The sequence below is a fragment of the Aquarana catesbeiana genome, linkage group LG08 (assembly GCF_042186555.1).
Source record: "Aquarana catesbeiana isolate 2022-GZ linkage group LG08, ASM4218655v1, whole genome shotgun sequence".
Classification (NCBI taxonomy): Eukaryota; Metazoa; Chordata; class Amphibia; order Anura; family Ranidae; genus Aquarana; species Aquarana catesbeiana.
In genome coordinates, this window is record NC_133331.1 from 306,709,964 (window position 1) to 306,724,704 (window position 14,741).

Genomic DNA, 14,741 nt, shown 5'->3' on the forward strand with positions numbered 1-14,741 from the left:
AATTTTTACCAACCTTTTAACCCATGGCCAACAAGTGTAAAAGAGCCATAACCCAGCTCCCTCGCTATAAAGGATGGAGGGTTGGGCTCAGAGCTGCCATTGTGCCAATGAAATGAAAGCTGCTCTAAGGAAAGGATGAGAAAAGCCGACAAACTGCACACAGAGAGATTATGGTCAGCGAGCAAACTATGTGCCTGCAAATTTTGGTGGTGAGGAACATTGTCTTGTGTGATTTCCCATGTTCACAAGGCCTTCACACAAACTAAAGGTCTTTACTATGAGTACTGTTGGTGAGGAACATTGTCTTGTGTGATTTCCCATGTTCACAAGGTCTTCACACAACCTAAAGGTCTTTACTGTGAGTACTGTTAGGGTCAGTGACCATTTTGGTTGCTACATCATGGGCAATCACCCATTTCCTGCCTCAATATCATTGGGGATCATCAAGATTTAAATTCACCCAAATGGACAAATTTTTGGCCAAATTGGGGTGGCCGAATTTTTAACAACCCTTTTACCCATGACCAACAGACCCTAAAGAACCATAACCCAACTCCTGTAAATTTTGGTGGTGAGGAACATTGTCTTGTGCGATTTCCCCCATGTTTACAAGGTCTTCACACACCCTAAAGGTCTTTACTAGGACGACCATCAAGTTCAGTGACTATCTTGATTGCTACATCATGGGCAATCACCCATTTTCTGCCTTCTTTATTTTTGGGCGCTCATATTATTGGGGGCTTTTTAACTTAGGATGTGGTTGACTTCAGGGCATTTTTCCTGTCCATAGCAAACTGCTTTTTTTTTAGATTTTATTGGTGGACCATCCTAAAAAATAAGCTGGCTTTTGTTTCTGAGGGTGACATTTTGGGGTTATTTTATTTATTAGGTATATTTATTGTATATTAATAGGGATTTTTTTTCTTTAGGTTTGTCCTGCTCGAAGCATAGCTTTACTTCTGACCATCTGTTCCTGGAGTTGCCTTTTGTTCGTAGCAAACAGTGTGCACTTAAACCACCTCACATTATCTCACTCCCATCCCCATAGATAAATTAAAAGTTAGACATACACCTGTTAGACCTATTTAAAGTTAGACATACACCATTTATACCCACTATCCCCGATTAAACCTGTCCTGCTACTGATCTTCTTATTAAACACTCAGATGCGGAAGGAAAGAGGTACTTAGCTGTTATATTAGATAGCAACATTCACTAGAGATAAAAGTCATCAAAATGACTTGACAATGGATGAAGAGGACAGACATGACAATGAGAATTATCATATATTAATAAGAATATCTTATTACCTCGTCTGCCAGTCCCAGCAACGTCTCCTCTCCACTTCCTTCCAACTCGCCTGGAAATTCCTGTCTGTGCGTGACATCACTTCCTGCCGTCATTTTACCTCACTTCCTGCCAATGTTACATCACTTCCTGCCAGTGAAAAGCATTGTTTGTCCTACGCTAATGCAGCACGTCCTTATCTTTAGTAGTCTGACCTCTCACCCGGAACTTCCTGTTTCTAGATGTCATCACTTCCTGTCTGTAGGTTACATCACTTCCTGTTTGTGCACCCAATCCACCAAAAGTAGCCGTGATCGCAAACTGGTGGACAATATGTGAATCACCCTGGAGAGCGTCCATTGTTGGGGCTTGCCGTAGAGGCGAAGAGGATTCTGGGAGGTCACATGACATAGCTATTGTCTCTTAATATAACCTGATTTGGTAGCCAATTTGGATACATCTATTTCTATTTTCTTGGTTCTTATTGGGCATAAATTGTTAGAAGTAAGAAAGAAAATGCATTTTCTTGAAATTTTTGGCATTTATGTAGTTTTCGCACCCCCTTCCCCCTCCCATATTTACAGCAATATATAATCAGCAAGTCTGACGACTTACATTATATTACATTAGTGTGACTTTTATGTAATGTAGAGGAATGGTAATGCTCAAAGGGAATGTGTGTGTTTTAGGAGAGCTTTATTAGTCTTTTGTTGTCACATTGGGAAGCACACAGGAAAAAAAATGGATTTGTGTCAATTGTAACGTCAATGTAGCATTAAAGTGACGCTAAACGATATCCTTATTTTTCCAAAAATCATCCATATACATCCACAATTTAATGGCCCTGTAATCTGTTTTTCATTAAATTGTCTCACACTTTACGTTTTATGCCTCCTTGTAACATCCTCCGTAAGCTTCCAGACCTTTCCTTTTCCCCCTCATTTCCATTTGTATAGAACAAGTACTGCATGTTAGTTGGGGTCATGGGTGCTGCTCTATGCACACTATAGATCCCGTAATTTGTAGTCCATCTTGGGGGGGCAAGCAAGAGAGGGTGGGTTCCTACATACAGTGGGACCAAGGAGAACGAACATAGCCACCCCCTAACAGGAAGTCGGATCACAGCAGTAAAAAAAAGGCTAAGAAGAATGCTTTTTTAAATCAAGAATACATACCTGAATATTTAATCATCAAGGTAACATGACAGGTCTCTACTGACCACCAACTTAAGAGGACATTTCTCTGACTACCAATGTAATATGACACTTCTCTACTGACCACAAATGTAAGGGGGACTTCTCTACTGACTACCAAAATAAGAGGACATATCTCTACTGACCACCAATGTAGGGGGAGCTTCTCTACTAGCCACCAATGTAGGGGGAGCTCCTCTACTGGCCACCAATGTAGGGGGAGCTTCTCTACTGGCCACCAATGTAGGAGGAGCTTATTTACTGGCCACCAATGTAGGGGGAGCTTTGCGACTGACTAACAAAGTAAGAGGAAATTTCTCTACTGACCACCAATGTAAAGTGACACTTCTCTTCTGATTACCAATGTAAGGAGGGCTTCTCTACTGACCACCAATGTACAATGACACTTCTCTACTGACCATCAATGTAAGGAGAACTTTGCAAATGACTACCAAAGTAAGAGGACATTTCTCTACTGACCACCAATGTAAGGAGGGCTTCTCTGACCACCATTGTAAAATTACACTTCTCTACAGTTCAGTGACCATTTTGATTGCTGCATCATGGGCAATCACCCATTTTCTGCCTCCAAATCATTGGGGATCATTGAGATTCAAATTTACCCAAGTGGACACATTTTTGGCCAAATTGGCATGGCTGAATCTTTAACAACCCTTTGGCTCATGGCCAATAGCTGTAAAGGAGTCATAACCCAGCTCCCTCTTTATAAAGGTTGGAGGGTTGGGCTCAGACCTGCCATAGTGCCAATGAAAGGGAAGCTGCTCTAAGGAAAGGATGAGAAAAGCCGACAAACTGCATACGGAGAGATTACGGCCATTTAGGAAACTGTGCTCCTGTAAATTTCGGTGGTAATTAAAAAATTGTCTTTTGTGATTTCTCCCATGTTCACAAGTTCTTCAAACAAACACCCTTAAGGTCTTTACTAGGATGACTATCAAGCTCAAAGACCATTTTGATTGCTACATCATGGCCAATCGCCCATTTTCTGCCTCCATATGATCAGGGCAAATTTTTGGCCAAATTGGCCTGGCTGAATTTTTACCAACCCTTTGACCCTCTTTATAAAGGAACAAGGATCCGTTAGGTAACTGTGCCTGCAAAATTTGGTGGTGAGGAACGTTATCTTGTGTGATTTCTCCCATATTCACAAGGTCTTCACACAATCTAAAGGTCTTTTCTAGGAGCACAGTCAGGGTCAATGACCATTTTGTTTGCTACATCATGGGCAATCACCCATTTTCTGCCTCAATATCATCAGAGATTATCGAGATTCAAATTCACCCAAATGGACACATTTTTGGCCAAATTGACGTGGCTGGATTTTTAACAACCCTTTTACCCATGACCAACAGATCCAAAAAAAATAACCCAACTCCTGTAAATTTCAGTGGTGAGGAACATTGTCATGTGTGATTCCCCCCCCCCCCCCCCCATGTTTACAAGGTCTTCACACACCCTAAAGGTCTTTACTAGGACGACTATCAAGCTCAGTCAACATTTAGATTACTACATCATAGGCAATCACCCATTTTCTGCCTCCATATCATTGATATTCAAATTCACCAAATGGACACATTTGTGGCCAAATTGGCATGGCAGAATTTTTAACAGCCCTTTTAACCCATTGCCAACAGATGTGAAGGAGCCATAACTCAGCTCCCTCTCCATAAAGGGTGGAGGGTTGGGTTCAGTGCTACCAATGAAATGAAAGGATGAGAAAAGCAGACAAACCGCATTTAGAGAGATTAAGGTCAGTTAGGAAACCGTGCTCCTGTAAATTTTGGTGGTGAGGAACATTGTCTTGTGTGATTAGCCTCCATGTTGACAAGGTCTCCACACACCCTAAAAGGTCTTTACCAGGACTGCTACTGAACTTGGTGACCATTTAGTTTGCGATATCACGGGCAATCACCCATTTTCTGCCTCAATATCATCGGGGATCATTGAGATTCAAATTCACCCTAATGGAAATAGTTTTGGCCAAATTAGTGTGGCCGAATTTTTAACAACCCTTTTACCCATGGCTAACAGACCCAAAAGAACCATAACCCAGCTCCTGTAAATTTCAGTGGTAAGGAACATTGGGAACATTGTCATGTGTGATTCCCCCCATGTTTATAAGGTCTTCACACACCCTAACGTTCTTTACTAGGATGACTATCAAGCTCAGTGACCATTTTGATTGCTACATCATGGGCAATCACCCATTTTCTGCCTCCATATCATCAGGATTAAATTTACTCAAATGGACACATTTTTGTCCAAATTGGCGTTGCTGAATTTTTACCAACCTTTTGACCCATGGCCAACAGGCGTAAAAGAGCCATAACCCAGCTCCCTTGTTATAAAGGATGGAGGGATTGGCTCAGAGATGCCATTGTGCCAATGAAATTAAAGCTGCTGTAAGAAAAGGATGAGAAAAGCTGACAAACTGCATAGATAGAGATTACGGTCAGTTAGGAAACTGCAGTATGTGACTGCAAATGTCGGTGGTGAAGAACATTGTCTTGTGTGATTTCCCCCCCCCCCCATGTTCACAAGGTCTTCACACAACCTAAAAGTCTTTACTAGGAGTACTGTTGATATTGATATATTGATGTTTATTGTATATTAATAGGGAGGTTTTTTTTTGGTTTGTGGTGCTTGAAGCATAGCTTTACTTCTGACCATCTGTTCTTGGGATTGCCTTTTGTTCGCAGCAAGCAATGTGCACCTAAACCACCTCACATTATGTCACCCCCATCCCCATAGATAAAATAAAAGTTAGACATACACCGGTTAGACCTATTTAAAGTTAGAGATACATCATTTACACCTATTATCCCAGATTAAACCTGTCCTGCCGCTGACCTGCTTACTAAACACTCAGATGCGGAAGGAAAGGGGTACTTGGCTTTTATATTAGATAGCAACATTCACTAGAGATAAAAGACATTAAAATAACTTGACAATGGATGAAGAGGATAGACATGACATGGGGGGGGTTATCGAGTATTAATAAGAATATCTTATTACCTCGTCTGCCAGTCCCAGCAACGTCTCCTCTCCACTTCCTTCCAACTGGCCTGGAAAATCCTGTCTGTGCGAGACATCACTTCCTGCCGTCATTTTACCTCACTTCCTGCCAATGTTACATCACTTCCTGCCAGTGAAAAAGACAGTTTGACCTACGCTAACGCAGCACGTCCTTATCTTTAGTAGTCTGACCTCTCACCCGGAACTTCCTGTTTCTAGATGTCATCACTTCCTGTCTGTAGGTTACATCACTTCCTGTGTGAGTGTGCAATCCTCCAAAAATAGCTGTGATCGCCAACTGGTGGACAATACGTGAACCACTCTGGAGATTGTCTATCGTTGGGGCTTGCCGTAGAGGCGAAGGGGATTCTGGGAGTTCACATGACATCGCTCTGGTCTCTAATAATAGGACCCAACCTGATTTGGTAGCCAATTTAGAGATACATATATTTCTATTTTCTTGATTCTTATTGGGAATAAATTGTTAGAAATTTTTGTCATTTATGTAGTTTTCGCACCCCCTCCCCCTCCCATATTTAAAGCAATATATAAATCAGCAAGTCTGACGACTTACATTATATCACATTAGTGTGACTTTTATGTAATGTAGAGGAATGGTAACGCTCAAAACGGAACGTGTGTGTTTTAGGAGAGCTTTATTTTCCCTTCGATGCCACATTGTGAAGCACGCGGGGGAAAAAAAATGGTTAAAGCGACGCTAAACGATATCCTTATTTTTCCAACAATAGTCCATACACGTCCACTACTTAATTGCCCTGTAATCTGTTTTTCATGAAATGGTTTCTTACTTTGTGTTTTATGCCTCCTTGTAGCATCCTCCATGAGCTCCCGAACCTCTCCTTTTCCCTCTCACTTCTATTTCTATAGAACAAGCACTGCTACTGACCACCAATGTAAGGGGTACTTTACGACTGACTACCAAAGAGGACACTTCTCTACTGACCACCAATGTAAAAGGACACTTTTCTACTGACTAATAAAGTAAGAGGACATTGTTCTACTTTCCACCAATGTAAGGGGGGGCTTCCCCACTAATCACCATTGTAAGATGACACTTTTCTACTGACTACCAAAGTAAGAGGATATTGTGCTACGATGACACTTCTCTACTGACCACCAATGTAAGAGGACACTTCTCTACTGACCACCACTATAAAGGGGAACTTTGTGACTGACCACCAATGAAAAATTACACTTTTCTACTGACTACCAAAGAGGACATTGCTCTACAGTGACAATTCTCTACTGACCACCAGTGTAAGAGGACACTTTTCTACTGACTACCAAAATAAGAGAACACTTCTACACTGACTACCAAAGTAAGATGACATTGCTCTACTTACCACCAATGTAAGGGGGCTTCTCTACTGATCACCAACGTAAGGGGAACTTCAAAACTGACTACCAATGTAAGCAGACATTTCTCTACTGATCACCAATGTACAATGACACTTCTCTACTGATCAATAATGTAAGATGACACTTCTCTACTGATCAATAATGTAAGATGACACTTCTCTACTAACTACCAATGTGAGGAGGGGGGGTGTTTCTCTAATGACAAATGTAAGGAAAGCGTCTATACTGACCACCAATGTAAGATGACACTTCTCTACAGTTCAGTGACCATTTTGATTGCTACATCATGGGCAAACACCCATTTTCTGCTTCCATATCATTAGGGATCATTGGGATTCAAATTCACCCAAGTGGACATTTTTGGCCAAATTGGCGTGGCTGAATTTTTAACAACCTTTTGACCCAAGGTCAACAGATGTGAAGAAGCCATAACCCAGCCCCCTCTCTATAAAGGATGGAGCGTTGGGCTCAGAGCTGCCATAGTGCTAATGAAATGAGAAGAGCCGACTGCATACGGAGAGATTATGGCAATTTAGGAAACTGTGCTCCCCCATGTTCACAAGGTCTTCCCACACCCTAAAAGGTCTTTACTAGGACTACCATCAAGCTCATTGACCATTTTGGTTGCTACATCATGGGCAATCATCCATGTTCTGCCTCAATATTATTGGGGATCATCGGGATTCAAATTCACTGAAATGGACACATTTATTGCCAAATCGCCGGGGCCTGAATTTTTAACCTTTTCATCTATGGCCAGCAGACCCAAAAGAACCATAACCCAGCTCCTGTAAATTTTGGTGGTGAGGAACATTGTCTTGAGCTTTTCCCCACCATGTTCACAAGGTCTTCACACACCCTAAAAGTCTTTAGTAGGGCGACTATCGAGCTTAAAGACCATTTTCATTGCTACATCATGGGCATTCAACCATTTTCTGCCTCCATTCTATTGGGGATCATCAGGATTAAAATTCACCCAAATGAATAAGTTTTTGGCCATATTTGTGTGGCCATATGTTCAACAACCCTTTTACCCATGGCCTGAAAAGACCCAAAAGAATGATAACAGCTCCTGTAAATTTTGGTGGTGAGGAACATTGTCTTGTGTGATTTCCCCCCTTGTTCACAAGTTCTTCACACACCCTACAGGTCTTTACTAGGAAGACTATCAAGCTCAGTGACTATTTTGATTGCTACATTATGGACAATCACCCATGTTCTGCCTCCATATAATCGGGATTCAAATTCACCCAAATATACACATTTTTGGCCTAATTCAGGTGATTGAGATTTTTGACAACTCTTTGACCCATGGCCACCAGACCCAAAAGAGCCATTACCCAGCTCCCTCTCTATAAAGGATGAGGGCTGGGTTCAAAGCCACCTTAGCTCCAATGAATTGAAGGCTGCTGTAGGTTAGGATAAGGAAGCCGACAAACTGGAGAGATTACAGTCAATTAATAAACTGTGCTACTGTAAATTTTGGTGGTGAGGAAAATTGTCTTGTGTGTTTCTATAAAGGATGGAGGGTTGGGCTCAGAGCTGCCACGGTGCCAATGAAATGGAAGCTGCTCTAAGGAAAGGATGAGCAAAGCCGACAAACTGTATACAGAGAGAATACGGTCAGTTATAAAACTGTGCTCCTCTAAATTTTGGTGATGAGGTACATTGTCTTGTGTGATTTGCCCCCCATGTTCACAAGATCTTCACACACCCCAAAGGTCTTTACTAGGACTACTTTTGAGCTCAGTGACAATTTTATTGCTACATCATGGGCAATCATCCATTTTCTGCTTCTGTATCATCGGGATCAAATTTACCCAAATGGACACATTTTTTGACAAATTGGCGTGGCTGGATTTTTTCCAACCCTTTGACCCTTGGCCAACAGGTGAGAAAGAGCCATAACCCAGCGCCCCCTCTATAAAGGATAGAGGGTTGGGCTCAGAGCTTCCACACTGCTCTAAGGAAAGGATGAGAAAATCCGACAAACTGCATAAACAGATTACGGTCAGTTAGGAAACTGTGCTCCTGTAAAATTTTGGTGGTGAGGAACATTGTCTTGAGGGATTTCCCCCCATGTTCACAAGGTCTTCACACACCCTAAAGGTCTTTACTAGGATGACTATCAAGCTCAGTGACCGTTTTTATTGCTACATCACGGGAAATCACCTATTTTCTGCCTCCAGATCATCGGGATTCAAATTCACCCAAAATGGACACATTTTTGGCCAAATTGACATAGTCAAATTTTTAACATCCCTTTGACCCATGGCTAGCAGATGTGAAGGAGCCATAACCCAGCTCCCTCTCTATAAAAGGGATGGAGGGTTGGGCTCAGAGCTGCCATTATGTCAATGAAATGAAAGCTGCTCTAAGGAAAGGATGAGAAAAGCCGACAAACTGCATGTGGAGAGATTAAAGTGATACTAAAGGTTTGTTTTTTATTTTCTAAATATGTTCCTTTAAGCTAGTGTACTGTTGGTTCACTCAGCTTTTCCTTTGTTTTTCCCTTGTAAATGCTTGTTTTCTGTGTGTGAATTGGCAACTTCCTGTTCCTCCTCTGTAAGCTTACCCCCTCATTCGAGCCGTTCTTCCATGGGGGTTACTATGCCTGCTCGCCCCCTCCCTTGGGACTACATCCCTGCTGGAGACGCTGTGTGCCGAGGGCGTGTTTAAGACGCTGTAGCTCCGACTATGGGCGTGCTGGGGAGGCGGGAATGGGCGTGTTAACTGGGAGGCGTCTGGCGTCTGCGCAAGGCAGAAATAAGAACTAGGCTCGTTCTCGTTTTCTCATGCCGAAAAAGCAGCACCGCGCATGCGCGATGCCGCTAAGCATCAAGGGAATTGTAGTTCCTTTGAAGCCGTGACGTAGATGCAGGGAGCGTGCTCGAAAACCAGGAAGTAGAGGAGAATATACAGAGAGGACGGAGAAAGTGCTGATAAAGCGGAATTAACAGGTAACTAAATCATTTCTGTACAAATAACATCTAGATTCATGATCTACATTGCATATAGATCAGATATTGCCCAAAAATTTTACCTTTACAACCCCTTTAAGGTCAGTTAGGAAACCATGCTCCTGTAAATTTTGGTGGTGAGGAACATTGTCTTGTGTGATTCCCCCCCGCATTTCACAAGCTTTTCGCACACTCTAAAAGGTCTTTACTAATACTGCGTACACACGAGCGGACTTTCCGGCAGAATAGGTCCAACGGAACGATTCCGTCTGACATTCCGATCGTGTGTGGGCTTCATCGGACCTTCATCGGACCTTTTCTGTCAAAAATTCAGACGGACCTAGAAATAGAACATGTTTCAAATCTTTTCAATGGACTCGATTCCTATCGAAAAATCAGTTTGTCTGTATGCTAGTCCGACGGACCAAAAACAACGCAAGGGCAGCTATTGGCTACTGGCTATGAACTTCCTTATTCTAGTCCGGTCGTACAGCATCACGTTCGAAATGATCGGACTTTGGTGTGATCGTGTGTAGGCAAGTCCGTTTCGTTGGAACTCCGTTGAAAAGTCCTTCGGGGTTCAGTCCGACAAGAAGTCCGCTCGTGTGTACGTGGCATTAGACTACTGTCAATCTCAGGGTCAGTGACCATTATGGTTGCTACATCTTGGGCAATCACCCATTTTCTGCCTCAGTATCATCAGGGATCATTGAGATTCAAATTCACCCAAATGGACAAATTTTTGGCCAAATTGGCGTGGCTGGATTTTTAACAACCCTTTTACCAATGACCAACAGACCCAAAAAAAAAATAACCCAACTCTTGTAAATTTCAGTGGTGAGGAACATTGTCATGTGTGATTCCCCTCTATGTTCACAACGTCTTCACACACCCTAAAAGGTAAGTATCATCAGGGATCATTGAGATTCAATTTTGGGTCTTCCTAACTTAGGATGTGGTTGACTTTGGGACACGTTGGTTGTCCATAGCAAACTGCTTTTTTTTTTTTTTTTTTAAATTGAAAGACCATCCTATAAAATAAGCTGGCTTTTGTTGCTTAGGGTGGTATTTTGGGGTTATTATTTCTTTTTTTGGAGGTACATTGATATTTATTGTATATTAAGAGGGATTTTTTTTAGGTTTGTGGTGCTCGAATCATAGCTTTACTTCTGACCTTTTGTTCACAGCAAACAGTGTGCACCTAAACCACCTCGTATTATGTCACCCCATCCCGATAGATAAAATAAAAGTTAGACATACACCGGTTAGACCTATTTAAAGTTAGACATACATCATTAATACCCATTATCCCCCATTAAACCTGTCCTGCTGCTGACCTGCTTATTAAACACTCAGATACAGAAGGAAAGAGGTACTTAGCTTGTATATTAGATGGCAACATTCACTAGAGATAAAAAAGACATCAAAATGACTTGACAATGGATGAAGAGGACAGACATGATGGGGGGGTTATCCAGTATTAATAATAATAATATCTTATTACCTCGTCTGCCAGTCCCACCACTGCCTCCTCTCCACTTCCTTCCAACTCGCTTGGAAATTCCTGTCTGTACGTGACATCACTTCCTGTCAGTGAAAAAGAACCTTTGCTCTAAGCTAACGCAGCACGTCCTTATCTTTAGTAGTCTGACCTCTCACCCGGAACTTCCTGTTTCTAGATTACATCACTTCCTGTGTGTGTAATTCACCAAAAAGTAGCTGTGATTGCCAACTGGTGGACAATATGTGAATCACCCTGGAGATCGTCTATCGTTGGGGATTGCCGTAGATGCGTAGAAGATTCTGGGAGGTCACATGACATTGCTCGTCTCTATTAATAGGACCCAACCTGATTTGGTAGCCAATTTGGATACATATATTTCTATTTCCTTGGTTCTTATTGGGAATAAATTGTTAGAAATAAGAAAGAAAATGGTTTGTGTCAATTGTAACGTCAGCATAACATTAAAGTAATGCTAAACGATATCCTTTTCTAGTACGTAATGGCCCTGTAATCTGTTTTTCATTAAATCTTTCTTACTTTATTTTTTATGCCCCCTTGTAATATCCTTCGTGAGCTCCCGAATCTTTCCTTTTCCCCCTCACTTCCGTTTGTTCCCAGGCAGTACATATTGGATAAGGTCATGTGAACTGCTCTATGCACACTACAAGTAAGAGGACATGTCTCTGCTGACCACCAATGTAGGGGGAGCTTCTCTACTGACCACCAATGTAAGGGGGAGCTTTTCTACTGACCACTGATGTACTGTAAGGGGGACATATCCATTGATCACCAATGTAAGATGACACTTCTTTACTGACTACCATTGTGAGGAGGACTTTTCCACTGATCACCAATGTAAGGGGGACTTCTTTACTGACCACCAGTTTAAGGCAGATTTCTCTACTGACCACCAATGTAAGATGACACTTCTCTACTGACCACAAATGTAAGGGGAGCTTCTCTACCAATGTAAGGGGAGCTTCTCTACTGACCACCAATGTAAGATGACACATCTCTGCTAACTACCAATGTAAGGGGGGACTTCTTTACTGATATCAATGTAAGATGACATGTCCCTGCTGATTAATAAAGTAAGAGGACATTTATCTACTGACCACCAATGTAAGGAGAGCTTCTCCACGAACCACCAAAGTAAGAGGACATTTCTCTACTGACCACGGGTCTTCTCTACTGACCACAAATGTAAGGGGGGCTTCTTTACTGACCACCAATGTAAGGGTGGCTTCTTAACTGACCACCAATGTAATATGACACTGCTCTGCTGATCAATGCAAGATGACACTTCTCTACCGGATACCAAAGTAAGATGACATGTCTCCACTGACAACCAATGTAAGTGGGGGCTTCTCTACTGGCCACCAATGCAAGCTGACACTTCTTTACTGACTACCATTATGAGTAGGACTTCTCCACTGATCACGAATGTAAGGAGGACTTCTCTACTGACCACCAATGTAAGATGACACTTCTCTACTCACCAACAATGTATTGGGTCTTCTCCACTGATCATAAATCTAAGCTGGACTGCTCTACCAACCACCGATGTAAGAATACATTTCTCTACTGACCACAAAAGGAAAGAGGTCTTCTTTACCGATTGCCATTGTAAGGGGGCTTTTCCATTATCCACCAATGTAAGGGGGCTTCTCCTCTGATCACCCATGTAAGGAATCCCTTCTCCACTGACCGCCAAAATGACCCACCCAAGATGTTAAATACATGAGCAATGCCAACATCCTTTGCTGTGGATTTGAAGATGATAAAAATAACAGTGATACCTTCTAAACCTACAGAGATGGATTGAACTGTTGCAGCACTGACCAGAATAATCTCTGTGACGAGGAGAGAAGCAATCGTGACTATGACAGGACTGATCACTGACATACTCTGTAAGCTACTGACAGGGAAGGCTTCTGTATCATTCATGGAGATGAATGACTGTGAAATTATGGAGACCATCAAGGTGACCATGAAGAAGAGAACCAAGATGGCAAAAACGGGAATATTCTTGTTCAGTCGTTTTTATTAAGGATTGAATAGGGACATATGGAAAAACAACATATCTTCGATGGGTACAGCGAAAAATCAGGCTTTACACAACCTTTATGAAAATTGGAAATCACATCTGACCATGGAGATGAAATGTATTAATTAACATTTTCTGTGGGGTCAACAAGCATCACCCTGCCCTGACTATATTGGGTCTTCAATGGACGATTACTTTATGTAATGAGGTGACGTATGCATGGACCTATTGATATATACAGTATTGAAGTGGGAATGAAGTATAAACCTTTAATGGAGAGTCTAGATCAGCCTCTCTCAACCTTTTTACCCCAGAGGAACCCTTAAAAACCTTTGTTGGAGGGTATAGATTAGCCCCTCTCAACCTTTTTACCTCAGAAGAATGCATGGAAACCTTTGTTGGAGAGTATAGATCAGCCTCTCTCAACCTTTTTACTCTAGAGGAATGCTTGAAATAATTTTTCTGGTCTCGGGAACCCCTACTAAATCCAATACATTGGGAGACAATGTGAAAATGCACCTTTTTAGTCCCTCATTTGCTACCCTCGGTTCTAGATATCTCTATAGGATGTATAACCCAGTCTGACCATGCACCGGTCATGATGCGCTTCTCGTTATCTAGCTCATTCTATTCCCTGGATAGGCACTGGCGTCTGAATGAGAGTTTGTTGTTACAGACCCCCGAGGTTCTAACTGACGTGTCTGAAGAACTTATTGCGTATTTTGAGACAAATGACATACTGGGGAGTGACCCAGGTATAGTGTGGGAGGCACATAAAGCAGTTATAAGGGTGGTCTTTATCAAACACGGATCCCGTGGTAAGAAGGCCTGGGAGGAACAATCAACAAAACTTATTGCTGAAATTCAGGCTTTAGAAATACAACATAAATACAACATAGGATACCTGACCCCCAAATGGGGAAGGACCTAGCTCACCTCCGGAGACAGGTATCAGATCTTCTTCGTTTTAAAGCTAAGGCATCAATACAAGCTGGTAGGAAAGTCTCATACGTAGTAGGAGATAAATGTGGTAAATTATTGGCACTCAGAGAACAACGTGCATATATACCCCATATAAAGGGGAATAAGGGACAGACATTCACCAAGCCAAAAGATATTGCCCAGGTATTTGGGGAATTCTTAACAAGAAAAGAAAAGAAACAAGAATTTTTTTTAACAAGAAATATTTGGGGAATTCTACTCGTCCCTATATAACCTTCCAGCTGTGAGTTGGAAGCTCCAATAACAATTGAAGAACTACAAAAAGTAGTGAAGATTATATATATATAATAAGACTCTTCTGCCACTGTTAGGACCATACATGATCAAAGTAT

At 41.9% G+C, this 14,741-nt stretch overlaps 2 protein-coding genes across 3 annotated transcripts in view; one reads left to right on the forward strand and one right to left on the reverse strand.

Annotated features, from left to right (window-relative positions):
• Window positions 1-14,741, forward strand: part of LOC141105079 (uncharacterized) — a 222,784-nt gene that overhangs the window by 139,907 nt on the left and 68,136 nt on the right. The window lies entirely within an intron of this gene.
• The window catches only part of LOC141105494 (uncharacterized), a 63,528-nt gene that overhangs the window by 9,408 nt on the left and 39,379 nt on the right, over window positions 1-14,741 (reverse strand). Inside the window, exons 10-11 of the mRNA XM_073595350.1 lie at window positions 5,709-5,933; window positions 5,517-5,599 (exon numbers count right to left, since the gene is read on the reverse strand). Coding sequence (XP_073451451.1) covers window positions 5,517-5,599; window positions 5,709-5,933 — 308 coding nt within the window. The remainder of the gene's footprint in view (window positions 1-5,516; window positions 5,600-5,708; window positions 5,934-14,741) is intronic.